This window comes from Pseudorca crassidens, chromosome 11 (genome assembly GCF_039906515.1).
Source record: "Pseudorca crassidens isolate mPseCra1 chromosome 11, mPseCra1.hap1, whole genome shotgun sequence".
NCBI lineage: Eukaryota > Metazoa > Chordata > Mammalia > Artiodactyla > Delphinidae > Pseudorca > Pseudorca crassidens.
In genome coordinates, this window is record NC_090306.1 from 55,087,427 (window position 1) to 55,111,905 (window position 24,479).

Genomic DNA, 24,479 nt, shown 5'->3' on the forward strand with positions numbered 1-24,479 from the left:
ACTAAAAAGAGAGAAAAAAAAAACTTGTTTCTGAAGTCCCAAAGTATAATTATCCCCACTGAAAACCTTGGTTTAATGAAATTGTATATATGAAAATGCAAACTTACAAAATACAAAAATCCGTAGTAGGGATTTCCATTTCAAAAGGAAGCAAAGGACTGTACAAGGAAAACCGTGCTGGATCTGTTATTGCGGGATACTTGTGAAATATACATAGGATTCTTTCTTATGGCTGCATCCCGGATCTGGAAATTTTACTTGGGGACCAAGGGAATCTGAAAGGCTACATGGATACAGAAGATTTGCGAAAAGCAAGACTCCAATTCTTGTTGTAGAGCTTACAGACTTCCTCACTTACTGGCCTTTTCTTTCCTTGTTTGTAACAAATGTCTTCCCTTTTTTTCTGCCCTCTCCTCTATCGGTCTCTACTTTTCTATCTGCCTCTTCTTTTTTCTCCCAGTTTTCTTTTTTTTCCCCTGCTCTGCACCTGGATTGTATCTTCACCGAACAATCGGGCACTTTGAGAACTAACTGGAGGCAGTTTTGTAGGGAAGAACTGTACGGAATTATCTGCTTTTATGGTGAACTTGGCATTTGTGAATGGGTATCCTGTTCACGATATTAATTGCTAGCAGAAACAAGAAAAAGAGCACAAGAGTAAAACGTGGATTTTTCTGAATATGCATTGTGATGACCAGCAGTTACCTTACCGACTGATATCCAGAGGAAAATAATTTGGAAGATTCTTCTGTCTGTGTGGATGACAGGCTCTTGGTGCTCCAGCCAGGCATGAGGGCTGTGCCTTTGAGGTGGGAGAGCCAAGTTCAACACTGGTCCACAAGAGACCTCCCAGCTCCACGTAATATCAAACGGCGAAAATCTCCCAGCTCCACGTAATATCAAATGGCGAAAATCTCCGCGAGATCTCCATCTCAACACCAAGACCCAGCTCCACTCAACGACCAGCAAGCTACAGTGCTGGATACCCTATGCCAAACAACTAGCAAGACAGGAACACAACCCCATCCATTAGCAGAGAGGCTGCATAAAATCATAATAAGGCCACAGACACCCCAAAACACACCACCAGACGTGGACCTGCCCACCAGAAAGACAAGATCCAGCCTCATCCACCAGAACACAGGCACTAGTCCCCTCCAGCAGGAAGCCTACACAACCCACTGAACCAACCTTACCCACGGGGGGCAGACACCAAAAACAACGGGAACTATGAACCTGCAGCAGGCGAAAAGGAGACCCCAAACACAGTAAGTTAATCAAAATGAGAAGACAGAGAAACACACAGCAGATGAAAGAGCAAGGCAAAAAACCCACCACACCTAACAAATGAAGAGGAAATAGGCAGTCTACCTCAAAAAGGATTCAGAATAATGATAGTAAAGATGAACCAAAATCTTGGAAATAGAATGGAGAAAATACAAGAAACATTTAACAAGGACTTAAAAGAACTAAAGAGCAAACAAACAGTGATAAACAGCACAATAAATGAAATAAAAATTCTCTAGGGGCTTCCCTGGTGGTGCAATGGCTGAGAGTCTGCCTGCTGATGCAAGGTACACGGCTTCATGCCCCGGTCCGGGAAGATCCCACATGCCGCGAAGCGGCTGGGTCCATGAGCCATGGCGGTTGAGCCTGCGCTTCCAGAGCCTGTGCTCTGCAAGGGGAGAGGCCACAACAATGAGAGGCCCACGTACCGCAAAAAAAAAAAAAAAAAAAAAAAAATCTCTAGAAGGGATCAATAGCAGAATAACTGAGGCAGAAAAACAGATAAGTGACCTGGAAGATAAAATAGTGGAAATAACTACTGCAGAGCAGAATAAAGAAAAAAGAATGAAAAGAATTGAGGACAGTCTCAGAGACCTCTGGGACAACATTAAATGCACCAACATTCAAATAATAGGAGTCCCAGAAGAAGAAGAGAAAAAGAAAGGGACTGAGAAAATATTTGAAGACCTTATAGTTAAAAACTTCCCTAATATGGGAAAGGAAATAGTTAATCAAGTCCAGGAAGCACAGAGAGTCCCATACAGGATAAATCCAAGGAGAAACACGCCAAGACACATATTAATCAAACTATCAAAAATTAGATACAAAGAAAAAATATTAAAAGCAGCAAGGGAAAAACAACAAATAACACACAAGGGAAGCCTCATAAGGTTAACAGCTGATCTTTCAGCAGAAACTCTGCAAGCCAGAAGGGAGTGGCAGGACATATTTAAAGTGATGAAGGAGAAAAACCTACAACCAAGATTACCCTACCCAGCAGGGATCTCATTCAGATTTGACAGAGAAATTAAAAGCTTTACAGACAAGCAAAGCTAAGAGAATTCAGCACCACCAAACCAGCTTTACAACAAATGCTAAAGGAACTTCTTTAGGCAGGAAACACAAGAGAAGGAAAAGACCTACAATAACAAACCCAAAACAATTAAGAAAATGGTAATAGGAACATACATATCGATAATTACCTTAAATATAAATGGATTAAATCCTCCAACCAAAAGACACAGACTGGCTGAATGGATACAAAAACAAGACCCATATATGTGCTGTCTACAGTAGACCCACTTCAGACCTAGGGACACATACAGACTGAAAGTGAGGGGATGGAAAAAGATATTCCATGCAAATGGAAATCAAAAGAAAGCCGGAGTAGCAATTCTCATATCAGAGAAAATAGACTTTAAAACAAAGACTATTACAAGAAACAAAGAAGGACACTACATAATGATCAAGGGATCAATCCAGAAGAAGATATAACAATTGTAAATATTTATGCACCCAACATAGGAGCACCTCGGTACATAAGGCAAATACTAACAGCCATAAAAGCGGAAATGGACAGTAACACAATCATAGTAGGGGACTTTAACACCCCACTTTCACCAATGGACAGATCATCCAAAATGAAAATAAATAAGGAAACACAAGCTTTAAATGATACATTAAACAAGATGGACTTAATTGGTATTTATAGGACATTCCATCCAAAAACAACAGAATACACATTCTTCTCAAGTGCTCATGGAACATTCTCCAGCATAGATAATATCTTGGGTCACAAATCAAGCCTTGGTAAATTTAAGAAAACTGAAAACATATCAAGTATCTTTTCCGACCACAACGCTATGAGACTAGATATCAATTACAGGAAAAAATCTGTAAAAAATACACACACATGAAGGCTAAACAATACACTACTTAATAACCAAGAGATCACTGAAGAAATCAAAGAGGAAATCAAAAAATACCTAGAAACAAATGACAATGAAAACACGATGACCCAAAACCTATGGGATGCAGCAAAAGCAGTTCTAAGAGGAAAGTTTATAGCAATACAATCCTACCTTAAGAAATAAGAAACATCTCAAATAAACAACCTAACCTTACACCTAAAGCAATTAGAGAAAGTAGAACAAAAAAACCCCAAAGTTAGCAGAAGGAAAGAAATCATAAAAATCAGATCAGAAAGGAATGAAGGAAACGATAGCAAAGATCAATAACACTAAAAGCTGGTTCTTTGAGAAGATAAACAAAATTGTTAAACTATTAGCCAGACTCATCAAGAAAAAAAGGGAGAAGACTCAATAGAATTAGAAATGAAAAAGGAGAAGTAACAACTGACACTGCAGAAATACAAAGGATCATGAGAGATTACTACAAGCAACTATATGCCAATAAAAGGACAACCTGGAAGAAATGGACAAATTCTTAGAAATGCACAACCTTCTGAGAATGAACCAGGAAGAAATAGAAAATATGAACAGACCAATCACAAGCACTGAAATTGAAACTGTGATTAAAAATCTTCCAACAAACAGAAGCCCAGGACCAGATGGCTTTACAGGCGAATTCCATCAAACATTTAGAGAAGAGCTAACACCTATCCTTCTCAAACTCTTCCAAAATATAGCAGAGTTAGGAATACTCCCAAACTCATTCTATGAGCACCATCACCCTGATACCAAAACCAGACAAAGATGTCACAAAGAAAGAAAACTACTGGCCAATATCACTGATGAATATAGATGCAAAAATCCTCAACAAAATCCTAGCAAACAGAATCCAACAGCCCATTAAAAGGATCATACACCATGGTCAAATGGGGTTTAACCCAGGAATGCAAGGATTCTTCAATATACGCAAATCAATCAATGTGATACACCATATTAACAAATTGAAAGAGAAAAACCATATGATCATCTCTACAGATGCAGAGAAAGCTTTTGACAAAATTCAACACCGATTTATGATAAAAACCCTCCAGAAAGTAGGCATAGGGGGAACTTTCCTCAACATAATAAAGACCATATATGACAAAACCACACCCAACATCGTCCTCAGTGGTGAAAAAGAGAAACCATTTCCACTATGATCAGGCACAAGACAAGGTTGCCCACTCTCACCACTATTATTCATCATAGTTTTGGAAGTTTTAGCCACAGCAATCAGAGAAGAAAAATAAATAAAAGGAATCCAAATTGGAAAAGAAGAAGTAAAGCTGTCACTGTTTGCAGATGACATGATACTATACATAGAGAATCCTAAAGATGCTACCTGAAAACTACTAGAGCTAATCAATGAATCTGGTAAAATAGCAGGATACAAAATTAATGCGCAGAAATCTCTTGCATTCCTATACACTAATGATGAAAAATCTGAAAATGAAATTAAGAAAACACTCCCATTTACCATTGCAACCAAAAGAATGAAATATCTATGAATAAATCTACCTAAGGAGACAAAAGACCTGTATGCAGAAAATTGTAAGACACTGATGAAAGAAATTAAAGATGATACAAATAGATGGAAAGATATACCGTGTTCTTGGATTGGAAGAATCAACATTGTGAAAATGACTCTACTACCCAAAGCAATCTACAGATTCCATGCAATCCCTATCAAACTACCAATGGCATTTTTCACAGAACTAGAATAAAACATTGCACAATTTTTATGGAAACACAAAAGACCCTGAATAGCCAAAGCAATCTTGAGAAAGAAAAATGGAGGTGGAGGAATCAGGCTCCCTGACTTCAGACTATACTACAAAGCTACAGTAATCAAGACAGTATGGTACTTGCACAGAAACAGAAATATAGGTCAATGGAACAGGATAGAAAGCCCAAAGATAAACCCACACACATATGGTCACCTTATCTTTGATAAAGGAGGCACCCTCTTCAATAAGACAGCCTGGAAAAAAGACAGCCTCTTCAATAAGTGGTGCTGGGAAAACTGGACAGCTACATGTAAAAGAATGAAATTATAATACTCCCTAACACCATAAACTAAAATAAACTCAAAATGGATTAAAGACCTAAATGTAAGGCCAGACACTATAAAACTCTGAGAGGAAAACATAGGCAGAACATGATGACATAAATCACAGCAAGATCCTTTTTGACTCACCTCCTAGAGAAATGGAAATAAAAACAAAAATAAACAAATGGGTCCTAATGAAACTTTAAAGCTTTTGCAGAGCAAAGGAAACTATAAACAAGACGAAAAGACAACCCTCAGAATGGGAGAAAATATTTGCAAACAAAGCAACTGACAAAGGATTAATCTCCAAAATTTACAAGCATCTAAATATTAAAAAAACAAAAAAACCAATCCAAAAATGGGCAGAAGACCTAAATAGACATTTCTCCAAAGAAGATATACAGGTTGCCAAGAAACACATGAAAGGACGCTCAACATCACTAATCATTAGAGAAATGCAAATCAAAACTATAATGAGGTATCACCTCACACCAGTCAGAATGGCCATACTCAAACAAAAATCTAGAAACAATAAATGCTGGAGAGGTTGTGGAGAAATGGGAATCCTCTTGCCCTGTTGGTGGGAATGTAAATTGATACAGCCACTATGGAGAACAGTATGGAGTTTCCTTAAAAAACTAAAAATAGAACTACCATATGACCCAGCAATCCCATTACTGGGCATATACCCTGAGAAAACCATAATTCAAAAAGAGTCACGTACGACAGTGTTCATTGCAGCAGTATTTACAGTAGCCAGGATATGGTAGCAACCTAAGTGTCCGTTGACAGATGAATGGATGAAGAAGATGTGGCACATATATACAATGTAATATTACTCAGCCATAAAAAGAATCAAAACTGAGTTATTTGCAGTGAGGTGGATGGACCTAGGGACTGTCATACAGAGTGAAGTAACTCAGAAAGAGAAAAACAAAGACCATATGCTAACACATATAAGGTGTCTAAAATAAAAAAAAGGTTGTGAAGCACCTAAGGGCAGGACAGGAATAAAGACGCAGACGTAGGGAATGGACTTGAGGACACAGGGTGGGGGAAGGGTAAGCTGGGACGAAGTGAGAGAGTGGCATGGACATATATACACTACCAAATGTAAAACAGATAGCTAGTGGGAAGCAGCCACATAGCACAGGGAGATCAGTTCGGTGCTTTGTGTCCACCTAGAGGGGTGGGATAGGGAGGGTGGGAGGGAGACGCAAGAGGGAGGAGAAATGGGGATAAATGTATATTTATAGCTGATTCACTTTGTTATACAGCAGAAACTAACACACCACTGTAAAGCAATTATACTCCAAAAAAGATGTTTTAAATCTTCCACCCTGAGACCAGTATGGTGTTCATACAGCCTCAGCCTCGGTCACGCAAACCACTGCCTCACAACAAGGGAAGAGATGAATAAGGTGGGCAAGATCTCATCCTCGACACCACATGATTATAAGCTGTTCCATGAATATAAATCATCCAACACAAATAGTCATCCATTCATTCTCTCAGCAAATGCTTACTGAGTACCTACTCTGGGCTTCACTTTCTAAGGATGGGGGTCACCAGGAAGAAGATGGTCCTCCCAGCATTAACACCTATTTGACAATTTCTACACATTGGATTCCTGATGGTCTTGGTTGAGAAGCACCCCTGCTCTGTTGGTTTCATGGGATGACAGAGAAAGAGTGTTCCAACAGGTAAAGCCTTGGCTTGATGGAAACTGTTTTTCCATCTGAGGAATTTTACTGAACCACCCTGCAGTTTGTATTTCCTGTTTTTGTTCTCTTCAGATGCCAGAAAGCAGGCACTTCATAACTGTTAAAGATCAAGAGTTTTCTTTTTCGTGCAACGCTCAGGCATATAGGAGTCTGTAGGATAAAAGAACACCTTAGCAGCTTGAGGGTATTAAATAGACCAGCAGAGTAATGAACGCTACCTGGACGCTTAGGAGCAAGACACACTGATTTGGTTACTTTTTAATAATTCAAGTTACCCTCACTGCTCATGCTGGGGGGACTGAGCTTAATGAGGCTAATGAATAGCTGCCCTGAAATGAACTACAATTCCCATAAACTTCTTGCACCTGCATTTCTGCAAACAAATCCTACATCTGCCTCCAAAAATCTCTACGGGGGGAGGGGGGTTGTCCGTGTAAAATGTGTGTGTGTGTGTGTGTGTGTGTGTATAAATGCACACACATGTGCATGAGTCACCTCATCCCAGGCTTGTTCTTTTTAGTCTCACCTTGCCCAAAGTATCATCCACTTTTTCTTCTACATTTTATTAAAGATTCTAAATTATTAGCAAATGATGTTTTTTCTAAACATGACCTATTAAAGTGTTCTCATATCATATATTCAAAACCTTACTGCTTCAATATCCTAAGAAGTAGAATTTCAGTAAACTTTTTTTTTTACTAGACACAAAAAATTGATAAAACTGGGAAGACTTTGGATATACGCATTTGATTAGAAATCCAAAGATTCAAGATTTATTTTAAGTTGAGGAGGTATAACTGTGCAATTAATTAATACCTTTTAATGGGCTAAATGAGTTTGTACTTCTTTAATAATCAGAAAAAGACAAAAGAAAAATTCAAAAATATGAAATGGAAATTGAGAGACATGTTATGTATTTATCTTACTCCTGACCACTTCTTAAGAAAAAGAACAAATATGCTCAAGAAAAATTTTATAGAAAATTATCTTCGACTAAAAAGGAACACCAAGTGACGTGGCATGAGACCCAGTAATGCCCTATTCCAAGAATTTGGTGGTCATATTCTAAGAACTTTCTTGTCTCCATGATGTAGCAGTATGCAATAATACTAGCATTATCATCTGAGCGGAATTGGGGTACCCATGTATCTGGAATGGGATATTCATATCCTTGAGGCTACAAATCTTAGGTGAGTGTATCTCCAGAACCCAAGGCCTTTTTCCTTCATAGGAGCTTCCTAGAACCTAAACCCATCTGGATTGGAAGTAAATCCTCTGGGAGGGCTGTGAGTCATATCGGCAGCCCTGGGATGACCCAAGAGAAACTCAGATTCACACTCTTCCTGTCTATACCCACATGGGCATCTATGCCAGGAAATTAGAGAAACTCTGTGCTTATTTAGTCCCCAACTCTTACAGTGCTGGGATGTGGCAATACAGATACATTGGAAGTAGTAGATAACTACAACCTGAAAATGGACTCTGTAAGGGTGCCTGATTTCCTGATTATTTCATCAATTTAAATTAGCTCCTCAGCAAAGGAAACCATAAACAAAATGAAAAGACAACCTACAGACTGGGAGAAAATATTTGCAAATGATGCAACCGACAAGGGGTTAATTTTCAAAATATACTAACATCTCATACAGCTCAATATAAAAAAAAAAAAATCAAAAAATGGGCAGAAGATCTAAATAGACATTTCTCCAAATAAGGCATACAGATGGCCAACAGGCACATGAAAAGATGCTCAATATCACTAATCAGTAGAGAAATGCAAATCAAAATTAAAATGACGTACCACCTCACACCAGTCAGAATGGCCATCATTAAAACGTCTACAAATAACAAATGCCGGGGAGGGTGTGCAGAAAAGGGAAGCCTTCCTACACTGTTGGTGGGAATGTAAGTTGGTGCGGCCACTATGGAAAACAGTATGGAGGTTACTCAGAAAACTAAAAATAGATCTACCATATGATTCAGCAATTCCACTCCTGAGCATATATCCAGAGAAAATTCTAATTTGAAAAGATACAAGCACCCCTTTGTTCATAGCAGCACTATTTACAATAGCCAAGTCATGGAAACAACCTAAATGTCCATCAACAGATGCATGGAGAAAGAAGATATGGTATATATATATATATATATATATATATATATATATATATATATATATATATACACACACACACACACACACACACACATACAGTGGAATATTACTCAGCCATAAAAAAGAATGAAATAATGCCATTTGCAGCTACATGCATGGACCTAGAGATGATCATACTAAGTGAAGTAAGTCAGAAAGACAAATACCATATGATATCACTTATTTGTGGAACCTAAAACATGACACAAATGAACTTACATACGAAACAGACTCACATAGAGAACAGACTTGTAGTTGCCAAGGGGGAGGGGTGTGGGGGAGTGATGGATGGTGAGTTTGGGACTAGCAGATGCAAACTATTATATATAGAATGTATAAACAACAATGTCCTATTGCATAGCTCAGGGAACTATATTCAATATCCTATAATAAACCCTAATGGAAAAGAAAAAAATTAGCTCCTAACGAGATCTTCATTTGATGTCTGACAAATTATTCTAATGTTGCTCTAAAAGAACAAGACTAATCTTTTTTAAGAGGCAGGATTCTGCTATCAATTATTTTAATATAAAACTATAAATATTATAATATTAGAACAAACAGTAGTCTCTAAAACCAACTCTTATCTATAAAAAACTTACTGTAAAATAAAGAGCATATCTTGAGTCAGTCCAACCTCTTACGCTGGAAAAGTCGACAGTTCAGAAAAATAATTCAGGTTGAGCCCTACCTCATACTACTGCCAAAATAAATTTTTGTAAAATATTAGAAGCATGTGTAAATTATCACCTAATCGTTCTCTAGAATAGGAATTAATTTCCAAGCATAAAAGTAATAGGAAAAACATCACAAAGGAAAAGATAGTTTTGACCACACAGGATTTTAAAGCCTCTGCATATCCCTCCTCAAAAAAAATAAAATAAAACATAAATTGAAAAAAATTGCAATCAACAGTCAGTACTTTACAGTGAGCTTTGCAAATTAATAAGAACCACAGTATTTCAATATAAAAATGAGCACGGCACACAGACATTTACATTGTCTAACAGATACAAGAAAATAACTTCCTACCTCATAGGAATTTAAAAAATCAAATTGAAAGAACACTGAGAAACCACTTTTCACTTTTTAAGTCAGCAAAACAGCTAACATGATTAATAACACACGTTGATGAAGTTAGTAAGCCAGGCACTCTCCAGCACTGCTAGCCAGGGTGCAAATAGGCACAGCCTTTGCGGAAAGTAATTTGGCATTTTGGCAATTTAAGAGCCTTTTAAAAAGTTCATAGTTCATATCCTTTGACACAATAATTTTACATCTAAGAATCTATTCTTAACAAAATAATGAGATGGACTTTAAGATTTTGCTACACGCGTGAATCCAACAAGTATTTTCTGAGAGCCTGTTCTATGCTGGGCCCTGTGTTGGCAGTCATGGTGAATAAGACAAACAGGGCTACTGACCATCTGTTACTTTAAAAATGATGTTTACTGTGATATTTCTAGTATGCCAACCCTAAAAACAATCTAAGTAACACAATAAGGGAATGAGTAAATAAATTACGGTATGTTCATAAAACAATATTATAAGGGCATTAAAAATAACTTTTGGAAATATGTGTAGTGACATGGGAAAATGCTTATGTTAAAATGTTAAAAGCCAAAAAATCATTATGCAAGACCAAATATATAATATTACTACAATTATGTAAAAATATATATATACTCAATGTAACATAGGTTACATAAGTGATCTCTGTATTTTTCTAAAAGTCATAAAACCTGGGCTCTAGTCTCAGCTTCACTGCTTATTACATGACTATGGGAAAGTCAGTTGAACGTCACAAGCCTCAATTTTCTAATTTGTAAAATGGAGCCGTAATTCAGGCCTTGACACCCTCCCAGAACACAAATCAGATAATGCATGAACTGGTGTTCTGTAAGTTGAAAAGTTCTAAACAAATAACTGCATACTGGATTTTCTTATTAGAGAAGAATGATTAGATCTGAAAGACTGAACTCCTTTCTCCTACTTTGCTATGTCTCCTCTCTACTTCAAATTCCTATTCAGGGCTTCCCTGGTGGCGCAGTGGTTAAGAGTCCGCCTGCCGATGCAGGGGACGCGGGTTCGTGCCCCGGTCTGAGAAGATCCCACATGCCGCGGAGCGGCTGGGCCCATGCCATGGCCGCTGAGCCTGCACGTCCGGAGCCTGTGCTCCGCAATGGGAGAGGCCACAACAGTGAGAGGCCCGCGTACCGCAAAAAAAAAAAAAAAAAAAAATTCAATACAATGTTCATTTAGGGGAAGTTTTTCTTGACTTGTCCCATTCTCTCTCGATCACTTACTTTGCATCTTTGCCACATTTATATGTACTACATTAATTCACACTTGTTGGCCAAGTATATCTCACATAGTGACTTTTCTTTTTCTAATCTGGAATCATTTATGAACTGAGTTTTTAGGAAATTCTAAAACTTCCGTTTCTTCATGCCTATCCTAATCTTTTGCCCAAAGGAAATAGGGACATAACAACTGATTTGCCCTAAAATCAACAGATCTCTTCAGGAAAACATTCTGTAATGTCTCTGATGGGTGACAACTGGATCTAAAATATTATTCCCATCGCTATTATATTTTAAGTGTAAACCTTTCTCTGAGGTGAAGACCACCCACCTGATGCCTTGTGAGGCACTGTTCCCAGCAGAGGGACATTGACGGTTGGGTCTGCCATGATGCCTTTATCCAGGGAGCGCAAGGACAGGAATTCATAGAAGTATTCTGCCTACAACAAAAGGCATTGACAATCAGCACCATGGAAACCACAGAGAGTGGGAAGGCACTTCTCAATTCATCATCCCTCTGATGGAAGACTGACATTTTTCACTACAGGAATTCTGGAGCATACGGCACTTAAAATATTGTGTAGGCATAACTCTCTCTTCTGGGTTTTAGAACTCTAGAATTAGACTCTGCTTGGAGAGAAGTGATTCTTTAAAAATATTAATAACACATGTCCACGATATTCACAAGGTAGCCTTTTAGCTTAAAAGGATTGAGAAAACTTCTCTTAAGGAAACAGGTGATGTCAAAACAATCTTCAACTAGCCCTTAGAAAATCCACCTGAGCTTCTTGGGTCATTCTTTAATTCTTTTCAAATCTGACGTGAGTCTTTGACCAGAATTTGGAAAGATGTAATAAGTAAGTGATAATGAAAGCAGCAACCTATTGGCAAAAGAAGACATGAAATTCCAAAATTTAATTATCTTGGTGTGAATGTTCATTTTTCAGTATCATTCCCTTTGGAAGGTTTATATTTAACATCTCAATTTAATTATGGAGAGAAAAGTCTAAAAATGTGAAAACCACCTCTTCAATATGACAACAAGCCGTAAAGCTTTATATTGTAAACATTTTCATTTTCCCACTGAGTCTAGTTGAGAAATGATTCTTGCTACTTGAATGGCCATGAAATACTGAAAGTAGTGATGTATAATCTCACTCAAGCTTTGATGCTTAACTGATTCTCAGCTGGATTATTAAAACGGTTTGTGATGGAAACAATGTGTTCTTGCTTAAGAATAAAGAACAATCAATAAATAGCACAGATTCTGAAATGAAAGATAGGCAGATTGAGAGGTTCTGCAGTTATCTGTAGGATATCCAGAATTTGGATGGGTTAATTAAGTTGATTACATAAACATGGGATAGGAAGAGGTTTAAAAAAGAATACAGCCTATCTTATATGTAGTATAAAAATTTATATGCAGTATAAAATTTATTTTCCAATGTGGAAGATATAAGAGATATATGGTAGACATTGACACAACTTTCTGCCTTAAGTCACAATATCAATGTATTAGGCATTAAGGGCTTTACCATGAGGGTGATCATGCAAAAGGGTAATCTCAGCAGCTATAGGGACACTGTCCATGCCTGGAGTGAGTTGAAAAGCACTTGCAGCTTTCACTAGGTCAGAAGGGGCACCTTCACTGACCAAGTTCCCACTGCAACCGCTTCTTTGAATTGTGGCAGTGGTTCCAGAAGACCACTGTGAAAGGTTCCCTGGGTGGGTAAAAAGAGTTGTGTGAATTAATTTTACTAAATTCATTCACTTAGGAGGGCCCTGAGGATAAAGGGTCATAAGACAGTTAACTCCTACCCTGTCTAAGGGAAGGATTGCAAGAATTCTGATGAAAAGAGTGTCATCAGGAAAGGTCATTCAATTGGAATGAATTCCTTTGAAAAAGAAAACATTATTTATGTCCCTTCAGGAAAACCAACGACTATTAAAAGTGGGCTGCTACTTAGACGGCGTTTCGTGAATCTAGGTGTTTTAAATGACTTCTACCGGCTGTGCTTCCCTCTATACTTTACTAGATAATATTTGTCATTCCCCTTTTTGTTCTAAAGCATATCATGGTAGGTATTATGAAGGGATTTAGCACTGTATGCCCTTGTAATTAATAACTTTTGGTTACTTATATTACCAAGTACAGTAATATCAGCTAGCAACAATAACACAACAACCACTTGTGAAATTCCACATGCCAAAATATTCGAAATATTTGTATTTATAGTACATTTAACAATGGAAAAGAGCTGAGTGGACAGAGTGCAAATATGTTGAAAATAAAACATTTCAGTAGCTATATTGCTTCAAATAACACATAATGTTATCATTTGCTGCTCCATAATTATACCTTTCACGTTATAAATTAAATCTGTTTATATGGATGATGTATTTTAAAAATGCATTTATAAAAACTAATATAATTTCAGTAAGTTTTTAAAATCATTTTTTGCATTAATAAGAAAAAGGATGGAAGACTAGACACCAAGATTAAAACAATGACTGTGTAGGATTTTTTTTTTTTAATTGGAGTGTAATTGCTTTACGATGTTGTGTTAGTTTCTGTTGTACAACAATGTGAATCAGCTATATCCCACCCCTCTAGGTCATAACAGAGCACTGAGCTGAGCTCCCTGTGCTATGTGGCTGCTTCCCACTAGCTGTCTATTTTACACATGGTAGTGTATATATGTCAATGCTACTCTCTCACTTCGTCCCACCCTGCATCCACAAATCCCTTCTCTACATCTGCGTCTCTTTTCCAAATTTTCCACATGTGGTTCCATGACTTTTATAGTGAAATAAATACACTTATTTAACAACAGACATTAATCATATACCCTGCTTTCAGTTCTGTGTGGCTGATGAGAATCATTGGCTCTATTTGTATAAATCTCTGATCAGAGTTGAAATATTCTTCTTGGGCTTCTATTCAGTGGGGCCACGCTCACGTAACAATGTATTTAATCTCCTGCAGTCTCCCTGAAAGTGTGCTTCCAGAAAACAACACTCGGTATTTAAGCAGATTCTGAATGTCTCTTTCAAAAGCTTTTGATGATGTTCACAGAAAGTGGGGCTGAAAGAATTTCACTCAGTCCAGAAATATAACTTCATAGAACCTTTGGGTCTCCTGTTGTTGCTTTTGAGTGTGGTCACGTAAAGTAGGTTGGGAAGCACGAATGCGCTATATTCAGTTCCAGAGAGTTTATAATTGGCATTGGCATGGCCTCGCCACAGGATGCAGCTAGGTTTAATAAACTTCTCTGGCAAGCCAATACTCTGATCTTATCAATCACGGATTTTACACTACAGGTTTTAGGATGTCCGTTTGATTTCTTTGAGAATCAGTAAACATCATGGCTTTTCTACTACAGTTCTATCACAAGGAACTGGTCAAAACAGTTTCTTCTTCGGATCTTATCAGCAAAAGGCAGCTGCCAGAGAAAACCTTTTTACTTATTTGGCTTTCTTTTTAGAGATGATGATGCTGTAATCTCTAAAGTATATGATTTTCTTCATACCTGGTATATATTTTTCAAAAGGACTTTGTCCATGTTCATGTCCACTGCCTTCTTACAAACTCCAACTTGAAAACCACTTAGAAATTGACCCACCCTTTGTCTGATCTCAACACTGACTTCTTTCAGTTTCACTTTGTCATTATAAAGCAATCTATCAAAATCACCAATACCACATAAATATTTTTACAAATAAATTATCATCACCATGAGGTAGAGATGAAATATATTCCTCATTTAGCTTAAGGGCTTAAATAGTTCCCTCAAAATCATAGAAAATGGCTGATGGAAGAGGTGATAGATTTATTAATGTCATATTATAACTCCTAGACAGGACTTTCTGTTTTTACTTTATTTATAATCAACATTCTTAGTCCCAAAACTCTCTCCTGGAAGAACTTATTTGGGGGCAAATAAAACCTAAATTCTATGCCAAAGAGAACAGAGAGCTAGCTTTAAAGTTTGGGAACAAGTTTCACAAATTGCACATTTATTATTGAGATAAAAGTAACTCAGAGCATGAACTGCAATAGGGAGGTGGCATGTTGGAGAGCATAAAACCTCTATTAGGAAAAAGTACATTCTGTTACATTAAATGACACTAGTGGAAACTCAGGTAGGGGTAACTAGGATGCTTATTTGGGAAACACATGAAAGGATTGCCTTGTATTCAAACAAAGAATGGGTCTATTCAGAAGAATAATTCACTTCTAAATTAAGTTGCTGAGAAATCTTGCTGGCCTGGTTTGCCATGCAGTAAATTTTCTTTTCATAGAGAGGTATAAAAGACACCCAAATATTATCAAGAAAGGAGGGCTGGAAGCCATTTAACTTGCTTCCAAGCAACTTGGCTGAATATTAGAGTTGTTCCTTCCAGAAGAGATGAAGACATCATTTAAACAGCAAAATGGGATAACTCATAAGGCCTTTGCTCTGGCACTCATTTTTGGGTAGACATGGAGAAAGGAAGCAGAGAATTGCATTAACCATTGGAAGGAATGGAGAGAATCCAGTATTTCTTTTCCACCTTTGAAGTTCTGAGTTTATGGTATACACTTAATCTAATAAGCACAATAATTGCAGGAACCTCTGAGTTAAGAATCAAAGGTTCTTCATAAAACCATGGCTCTCAAACCTCTTTTAACTTCATGCATTACGATGTTGGCCTAAGTATTCATGGGAAAACTTAAACAATAAAGGTATCGTATTTGTCCCTCCAAAATTCTCAGGTGATTTAAAAATACAGAACAGGACTTCCCTGGTGGCGCAGTGGGTAAGAATCCTCCTGCCAATGCAGGGGACACGGGTTCGAGCCCTGGTCTGGGAAGATCCCACGTGCCACAGAGCAACTAAGCCCGTGCGCCACAACTACTGAGCCTGCGCTCTAGAGCCCGCGAGCCACAACTACTGAAGCCCACGCACCTAGAGCCCGTGCTCCGCAACAAGAGAAGCCACCGCAATGAGAAGCCTGCGCACCACAATGAAGAGCAGCCCCCACGCACCACAGTTAGAGAAAGCCCACGCGCAGAAATGAAGAGGTCTTCATTTCTTCACGCAGCCAAAAATAAAAAATATAAATAAATAAATAAATTTATTAAAAAAATACAGAACATACTGCCATAAAGTTTGAAATTTTACCAATAATTTTTGCTGAGTGTTCATTATACTCTAGTCACTGTTCATTTAATTGTCACAACAGCCTACTATTATAGCATACAAGTATGTTCAGATTAGCCAGGCCCTGAGCCTGAGAATTACTAAAGGAATATAAAATAGCTCCTACACAGTATGTGAAATGCAAGAAGAAATCTACTAAAATAAGCAAGAAAGGAAAATAGTTCAATGCTGAAGTCCCAAACAAAACGAATAAGCATGCCCAATGCTTAAAATAATCTGACACCTGAATGTCTAGACCAAAAATGCCAGATCTCACGTTCTTCCTCGGCATTCTTCTTGTTACCTCTCTGCAAAATTTCATCCTTCAAACTCACAACTCCTTATCCTTGGATTCTGCGACAGTCCACTGATTCTTGTCCCACATCTTGACCTTCCTGCATGTCCTTATTAAGTCTCCTTTCAGCTCACAGTCTCAGAAAATCGTTCGCACTCAAGCCTCAGCTCTTCATTCGTTACATTCTGCCATAAAACTCCCGCACTTTCACAGACTGAAGTACTGAATATTTCCTTCTGAGCAATGATGCTCAGGGCGAAACATTTACACCATGTCATGGCGTGCTGTTTCAGCATGGAGCCTCGTTCACAAAGCACCATCCCCACCTGATTTCTTTGCATCTGTCGACAGTATTATCATTTTTCCAGAATAAAGGCACCAAACCTTAGAGTTGTTTCTTGCCTCTCCCGATAGCCAGACACAAAAATCTTATCCTTTCTCTTTTCGTAATCTTTTTTTTAAACATCTTTATTGGAGTATAATTGCTTTACAATGGTGTGTTAGTTTCTGCTTTATAACAAAGTGAATCAGCTATACATATACATATGTCTCCATATCTCCTCCCTCTTGCGTCTCCCTCCCTCCCACCCTCCCCATCCCACCCCTCTAAGGTGGTCACAAAGCACCGAGCTGATCTCCCTGTGCTATGCGGCTGCTTCCCACTAGCTATCTACCTTACGTTTGGTAGTGTATATATGTCGATGCCACTCTCTCACTTTGTCACAGCTTACCCTTCCCCCTCCCCATATCCTCAAGTCCATTCTCTAGTAGGTCTGTGTCTTTATTCCCGTCTTAACCCTAGGTTCTTCATGACCTTTTTTTTTCCTTAGATTCCATATATGTGTTAGCATACGGTATTTGTTTTTCTCTTTCTGACTTACTTCATTCACTCTGTATGACAGACTCTAGGTCCATCCACCTCACTACAAATAACTCAATTTCATTTCTTTTTATGGCTGAGTAATATTCCATTGTATATATGTGCCACATCAATTCCGTCTCTTCCTTTCATTCCCACTGCTCACCCTAACCCAACCTTTATTTCTTCAAGGTGGCATTACTGTAACATTTCTGAAATATCCTTCCTCTCTGCCGCTTTAAAATATCTGCCATAACATAAGCCAATATATCTAATGAAAACATCACTTTTTTATTGAAGTATAGTTGATTTACAATATTGTGTTAGTTTCAGGTGCACCACATAGTGATTCAGTATTTTTGCAGATTATATTCCATGATAGGTTATTACAAGATAATGGGTATACTTCCTGGTGCTACACAGTATATACTTGTTGCTTATCTATTTTATATATAGTAGTTTGTATCTCTTAATCCTATCCTCTTAGTTTGCCTCTCCCCCCTTCCCTCGCCCCTTTGGTAACCACAAGCTTGTATTCTATATCTGTGAGTCTGTTTCTGTTTTGTATATACATTTATTTATATTATTTTTTATTTTTTTGATGTGGACCATTTTTAAAGTTTTTATTGAATTTGTAACAATATTGCTTCTGTTTTGTGTTTTGGCTTCGTGGCGGAGAGGCACGTGGGATCCTAGCTCCCCAACCAGGGGTTGAACCCACACACACCCCTGCACTGGAAGGCGAAATCGCAACCACTGGACCGCCAGGGAAGTCCCTGTGTTATTTTTTAGATTCCACATGTAAGTGATACAAAGTATTTTTCTTTGTCTGACTTATTTCAATAAGCATAATATTCTCTAGGTTCATCCACACTGCTGCAGATGGCAGTATTTCATTCTTTTTTATGGTGGAGTAATATTCCATTGTGTGTATAAACCACATCTTCTTAATCCAATCATCTGTTGGGCCCTTGGGTTGTTTCCATGTCTTGGCTATTGTAAACAGTGCTGCTATGAACATAGGGGCTCATGTATCTTTTTGAGTTAGTATCACTTTCGCCACATCACAATCCTTTCCTGTCTCTCTTTATCTCCAGGATAAGGCCTTTAGCCTGTCTGAATGTCCTTCCACAATTTGGGTCCACATTTCCTTTGTTTCTTACTACTCCCCAACAGGGATACACTGATGGAGCTCAACTGGCCTGCTCTGTACCTACCGGAGCCACACCTGTATCCCAGTGTTTTGGCCTATACTGACCTGTGATAGGACTTAAACCAGCCTGGCCCTTAAACATGTACCACCATGTATTATTATGAAACTTTTCACATGTGTATATCATGTATTCTCATATACATTTTGGATTCTTTGTGTTGAGGGTGGGATTATATATTTTTTTCCAGAACTCTATTGGAGATTCACTCAGCCTTGTGCACAGCACGAGGTATTGAATAAATATTTGCTGAATGAATGAATGACCTACCAAGGAACGTCCAGATGTGTAAGCCCACTGCGTTCCAGAACACATGGTTGTGGTGAAGTGGCGTTCGCCTCTGATTCTACTGATAGGCAGCAGCTTCTCTGTTTTGGCAATTGCTCAATTACTTTTATGGGTCAAAAGATTCTCTTTTACTTTGCTGTGTGGCAGTCACCGCAGCATACATAGAGAATAGAGAACATTTTAGAAGAAAAGAGCAGTCAAAGAAACATTGACATTTGATAGCCAGCCAATCTGGGCATAGTTTGTAACCGTTTTATGCTTGTTTGGGGACAAAACCTTGGCAATCAGTCTCCCAGAAGGAATATAAGCAAATCGTGTAAACAAGGTCCAGTTCTGAATCATGACTGTCCAGCGCTCCTCTGGTTCATATTTCCCACTTGCATCTCTCCTATAAGTTACATAGATATACTTATAAGGACATGCAATTTATATAATTTTAAAAGTTTATAAATTTTGTAAAATTGTATAAATTTACATAAATTTTGCCTTCTGTAAGTTACAATATGCAATTGCCAATGTCACTGAAATATCAACAATGACTTTTTTCCTGCTTTCTTTTGAAACTGGCTCTAAGAGGAACTTGTTTCAACAACAAAAAGAAAAAGCACCTTCTCATGCAGAGTAGTTATTTAATTATGTCGCTGGCTTGGATTAAATTGACATTGAAATTAACATTTTTAAGGAGAGAATTTCAATCAGCCTAGTTCTTCTGTTCTAGTAATTGTTTTTATACACACTAGAGTAGACCACAGTCAGTGGGCTGGTTGAGGGAGTGAAGTTATTGGAATATAATGGTAATAGTAAAACTTAAAGTCCAAGTAAACACACCCGGGACCACAAGAGTTTTGTAAACTAAAACTGGCAGGAGATCACACGGTTTGGCTTCACATGAATCTGAAATATCTAAGACATTTTCCATTTTTTCCTCCTAGGGTTTGGAACCATCATCGCTCATGCAAACCAGAAACAGACCCGGTTATCTGACAAATCCCTGGCTAGTCACTCTCTTTTAAGATTCCTAAAGATAGGAAAGCAATGCAAGAGAGCTATATTGCTATTTTGTATTAGATAAAACGAAAAGTTAGGTTTTGTTTTCTTTTTAATTTTTTTGAGGGAGGGGTATAACAAGGCGGCAGAAAAGCAAAGCATTAGAGAATGGAAAAGGTTTTTTTAAAGTTCTTTTGAAGACTGAAAAAAAGAGTATCAGTATAAAGACCACGTAGGCTCTGAACAAAATACAGTCCCCGTTCAGCACATGTTCACCAGACTGCCAAAATTTTCCTTGGAAAGAGCAATGTTGGTAGGGTAGGAGATAGATGGGCCCCTGGGCTGGATGGCTGGTCTTTGTCAGGTGGAGTAAAATTGAAGCTTTGTTCTCACCAGACACTCCAGAAGCTGAGCTCTGCTGAAGTAAAGAGATAAGATGACCACTGCTAAGGTCAAGGAAAACTTCCCTGTCTGCACATGCACAGGAAAGCTCCTTGGGGGTGAAAAAGGGAGGGTGCGCCACCCCATAATAAGTGTGGACATATGCCCCACAGGCCTCTGCGGTGGGATCCATCTTAGCAAAAATTTGTGCACACATGTTGGGGAGGATCCTAGGACCAGTCAAGTGTGGAAAATAGAACAAGATAATTGTCCAAAGGTAAACAAAGACCCGGAAGGACTGTCCTATATAAGTGATTTAAATCACCTCTTTACTGTGCTCCTCCCCTCATTAGAGAGGACCTCCGTACCCTTTCTCTCTGGGTGTGTATTTCTGCCTTGCTTCTGTCTTAAATAAACAGACTCCTTATCTGTGTGCTCTCCTACATGTTATGCTGTGTCTCTGATAATAAACTTTGTACCTGTTTTTACCTCCTTGAAACATTCTTGCTTTCAAATGGGGATAAGAGCCAGGGAAACTTTGTCTTTAGCCTCTAGCTCCTGGTGGTCCAGCGGCTAGGATTCCTGGTTTTTTTCATCCAGGCTACCCGGGTTCAATTCCTGGGCACGGAACTAAGATCTCTCTTCAGGACCGCTCACTGCTGCCTCTCTGAGATCATCGACAACAGTGGGGTTTTTGAAAGCTTCATTTCTTTTTATTCCTCAAGGCTTCTGGGACAAGTACCTCCTTCTCAGAATAAGCCTGCCCTAATTCAAGTATTTGTAAAGTTATGGGTCAGTGCCAACCTAAAAACTGGGCAGTAGGAAGGAGGACCATATTGGGCGATATTGCGTGGGGTAAGGTAAGGGACTGAGGAAAGAAAACATCATTACAAGTGGTGCAGCTGGCACTTTGAGGGCTAGGGACAGTCTATACAGGCGGTATGGGGAAAAAAAACAGTGTGGAGGAACTCCGGAGTACAACTACAACGTCTCCTGGACACTAAGAATAATTATTGGAGAGCATGGAAGGGCTGATAAAGCAGCAGTATGACTGCAGGTGTTCTAGAGGAGACGGGAGAGGGAGAGTTCAGTTCTGACAAAGGAAAAGGAATACTTTTTCTATTTTTTTCCTTCACATCTCAAGATTTATATTTGAATATTTCTTTTCTTAAAGCTTCAGAAGCAGTCATCGGATATTCACTTAACGGAGGTGGTGGGTGGGAGAGAATGTGCTAAGAGCTATTTCTCTAATAATTTAGAAACCGCGCGAGTACCCTTAACACCTCGTTTAATTCTTCATCAGTATCTCATCCCCTCACTCTCTTTCACATAATTCACTTGGTGGTATATTTCAGCGTATCACATTTTTGGGGGGCAGAATGACACTTATAAAGTGTACCAATAAATTTGGGTAGTACATATAAGTAGCTCAAAAGAGGCAAAGTTAATATTTCATTTCTTTCAGAGTTCTTTATAATTTATCTCTAGAGGTATATATTTATTACATTCTATTGATAAAAAGTGTTTGAAATTTTTAACGGACTTAGAAATGTCAGGAGATAGTCTCAGTGATGGCTTTTAAAATATTTAATATTAGGTCATATTTTTCTTAGTTTAAGCTTCAGGTAAAGAATTGCTTCTGCAATTCTTTATTATTTTTTTTATTGAATCCACATGGACAGTATTAACTTCTCTGATAAAACCCAGAAAAAAGACTTTCTCCCTTAACATTGTTTAAAAAAAAATGCATTAAACTAACTTGTTAATGGTTATGAGATATGCCTTAATTTGACTTCTTTGTTCATATCATTTCAATTTCATATATCAGAATACTATGTGACAAGATATCCTCCAATGGCCAGTTGTTCTGTTCCTACCTAAGAGCCAAAGAGAAAAATAATCTGTAACCTCATAATTAGATTTGCAAAGTCCAAATTTTAGAGAACTCGTCTTACTAGCAAAAGATTCAAATAATAGTCACCACTATAAAGTTTTTTATACTTCAGAAAAAGCCATTGCCTCCAACATACAGCACAATTAGCCTTTTACATCTTCTAAGCTCCTCTGGACATTTGCTGCTATAAAATTGTTAGTCATCCATGCGCCAATCGTCCCTCTTTAAGAAAAAGAGAAACGGCACTGAAGCAATTTCCTGGAGACTACTGACGCTGAAGACCCATAATCTGAGGACTGGCTACATCTATGTGGCTAACTCCAGTCGTCTCCGAGGACCCCTGAGCAATTCTTTTAAACATCCCTAGCTTCTCCCTTCTCCTACACACAAGTCCATAGATTCCCCCAAGTCCTCTGCCCCATTCCTGCTGTCTTCACTCAACTCACGACAATATCTTATCCACAATGAAAACAGAGACTGCCAGATAGGAACTCTCTCAACTTTCCTCCGTCTACCTACAAAGAGGCCACATCCACATTCCATCCTGCTTCCTTCCCACATCCTCTGAGACTGGCTCCATCAATAATGTCATCTTCTCTCATCTATAATAATGTGATGAAAAGGTTAAAAACCCAACCCTGTGCCTACCAGGCTATCTTTCTTCCTTCCTATTATTATGATGTTTCCAGAGGAGGCTATACTTGTGGCCTTGGTTTTCTTGCCCATCGGTCTTCAGCTCACTAGAGTATGGCTTTTTTCTCTCATTACTATTAAAATGTTTTCCTAAAAGGTCACGGATGACTTCCAAGTTGTTAAATCCATTGAGCACTTTTCTGCCTTAATCTCTCCTGTGTTCTCTTAAATTTTTTTAACACAATCAGCTTCTCTCTTTGACCTATACATAAAAACAATTTGGGTTTTCTGTCTCCTTCTCTATGACCTTCACATGCTTCTCTTTTTATAACTGCACCTTACAACGAGTTTGGAATGTGGGCCCATACACCATTAGAGAATCCATAGCTTTTGTGTTTATATGTATATGACTATTCTGGGGGGAGAGTAGACCCTAGCTTTTATCACATTCTTAAAGGAGTCCATGACTCAAAAAAAAAAAAAAAAAAAGGTTAAGAACCACTGCCTTCAAGGTTGATGTTTACTTCTGGTCTGCTCTTCTTGCTTCTGCTCTCTTCTTGGGGTGTCTTAATCGTTTCTATGTCTTCGATTTACACCTACATTTCCATGATCTCCAAATTTTTATCTCCAGTTTTCACCCTTCTTCTGAGCTCTAGATTCATATCGACAGCTGTCTACCAGACATCTACCCTTGGACTTAACATGCTTGAACCAAACTCATTATCTTCCCAATGAACCTGTTCACTTACATGTCTTTAGACAACAAGTGCCCTGTAACCAGTGGCCCAAGCTCTAAACGTGGCAGTCTTTTTAGACTATTCTTTCAACACCCACCTCTACAAACTTTCACTGATTTCTCAAATCTATTTCCTTCTTTCCTTCCCATTGTTACGACCAAAATTCAGACATTTCTCACTCATGCTCCTGTAATTGTCCCTCAACAAATCTTCCTATTAATGAATGACCTCCAGATGTATGCCCTCCAATCCACATTATCATCCAGTTTTTCCTCCTGAATGCCAGCTGGACCACATCACCGCTCCCACGTAAAACCCTTAATAATTTCTAACCACAGGAGGAGTTCAGCTACAGCTTTGCACTGGGCTCTGCACACCAGCCTCTTCTCTCATGTCTTTCCTCACGAGGCACTGATCCGGTCACAGCAAGCTTTGAATCCACTGAGCTGCCATGCTCTCTCATGAACCCTGCTGCCTCCTCTACACTTGGAATGTCTAGCCCTGCCCTTGTCCACCAGGCAAGGTCCACCTTGACTTACCTCT

General features: G+C 38.4%; 1 protein-coding gene across 2 annotated transcripts in view; it reads right to left on the reverse strand.

Moving 5' to 3' along the window:
- WIF1 (WNT inhibitory factor 1) overlaps window positions 1-24,479 on the reverse strand; it is an 87,417-nt gene that overhangs the window by 24,736 nt on the left and 38,202 nt on the right. For both annotated transcript variants that reach the window (XM_067697238.1, XM_067697239.1), the window contains exon 3: window positions 11,800-11,908. In XM_067697238.1, coding sequence (XP_067553339.1) covers window positions 11,800-11,908 — 109 coding nt within the window. The remainder of the gene's footprint in view (window positions 1-11,799; window positions 11,909-24,479) is intronic.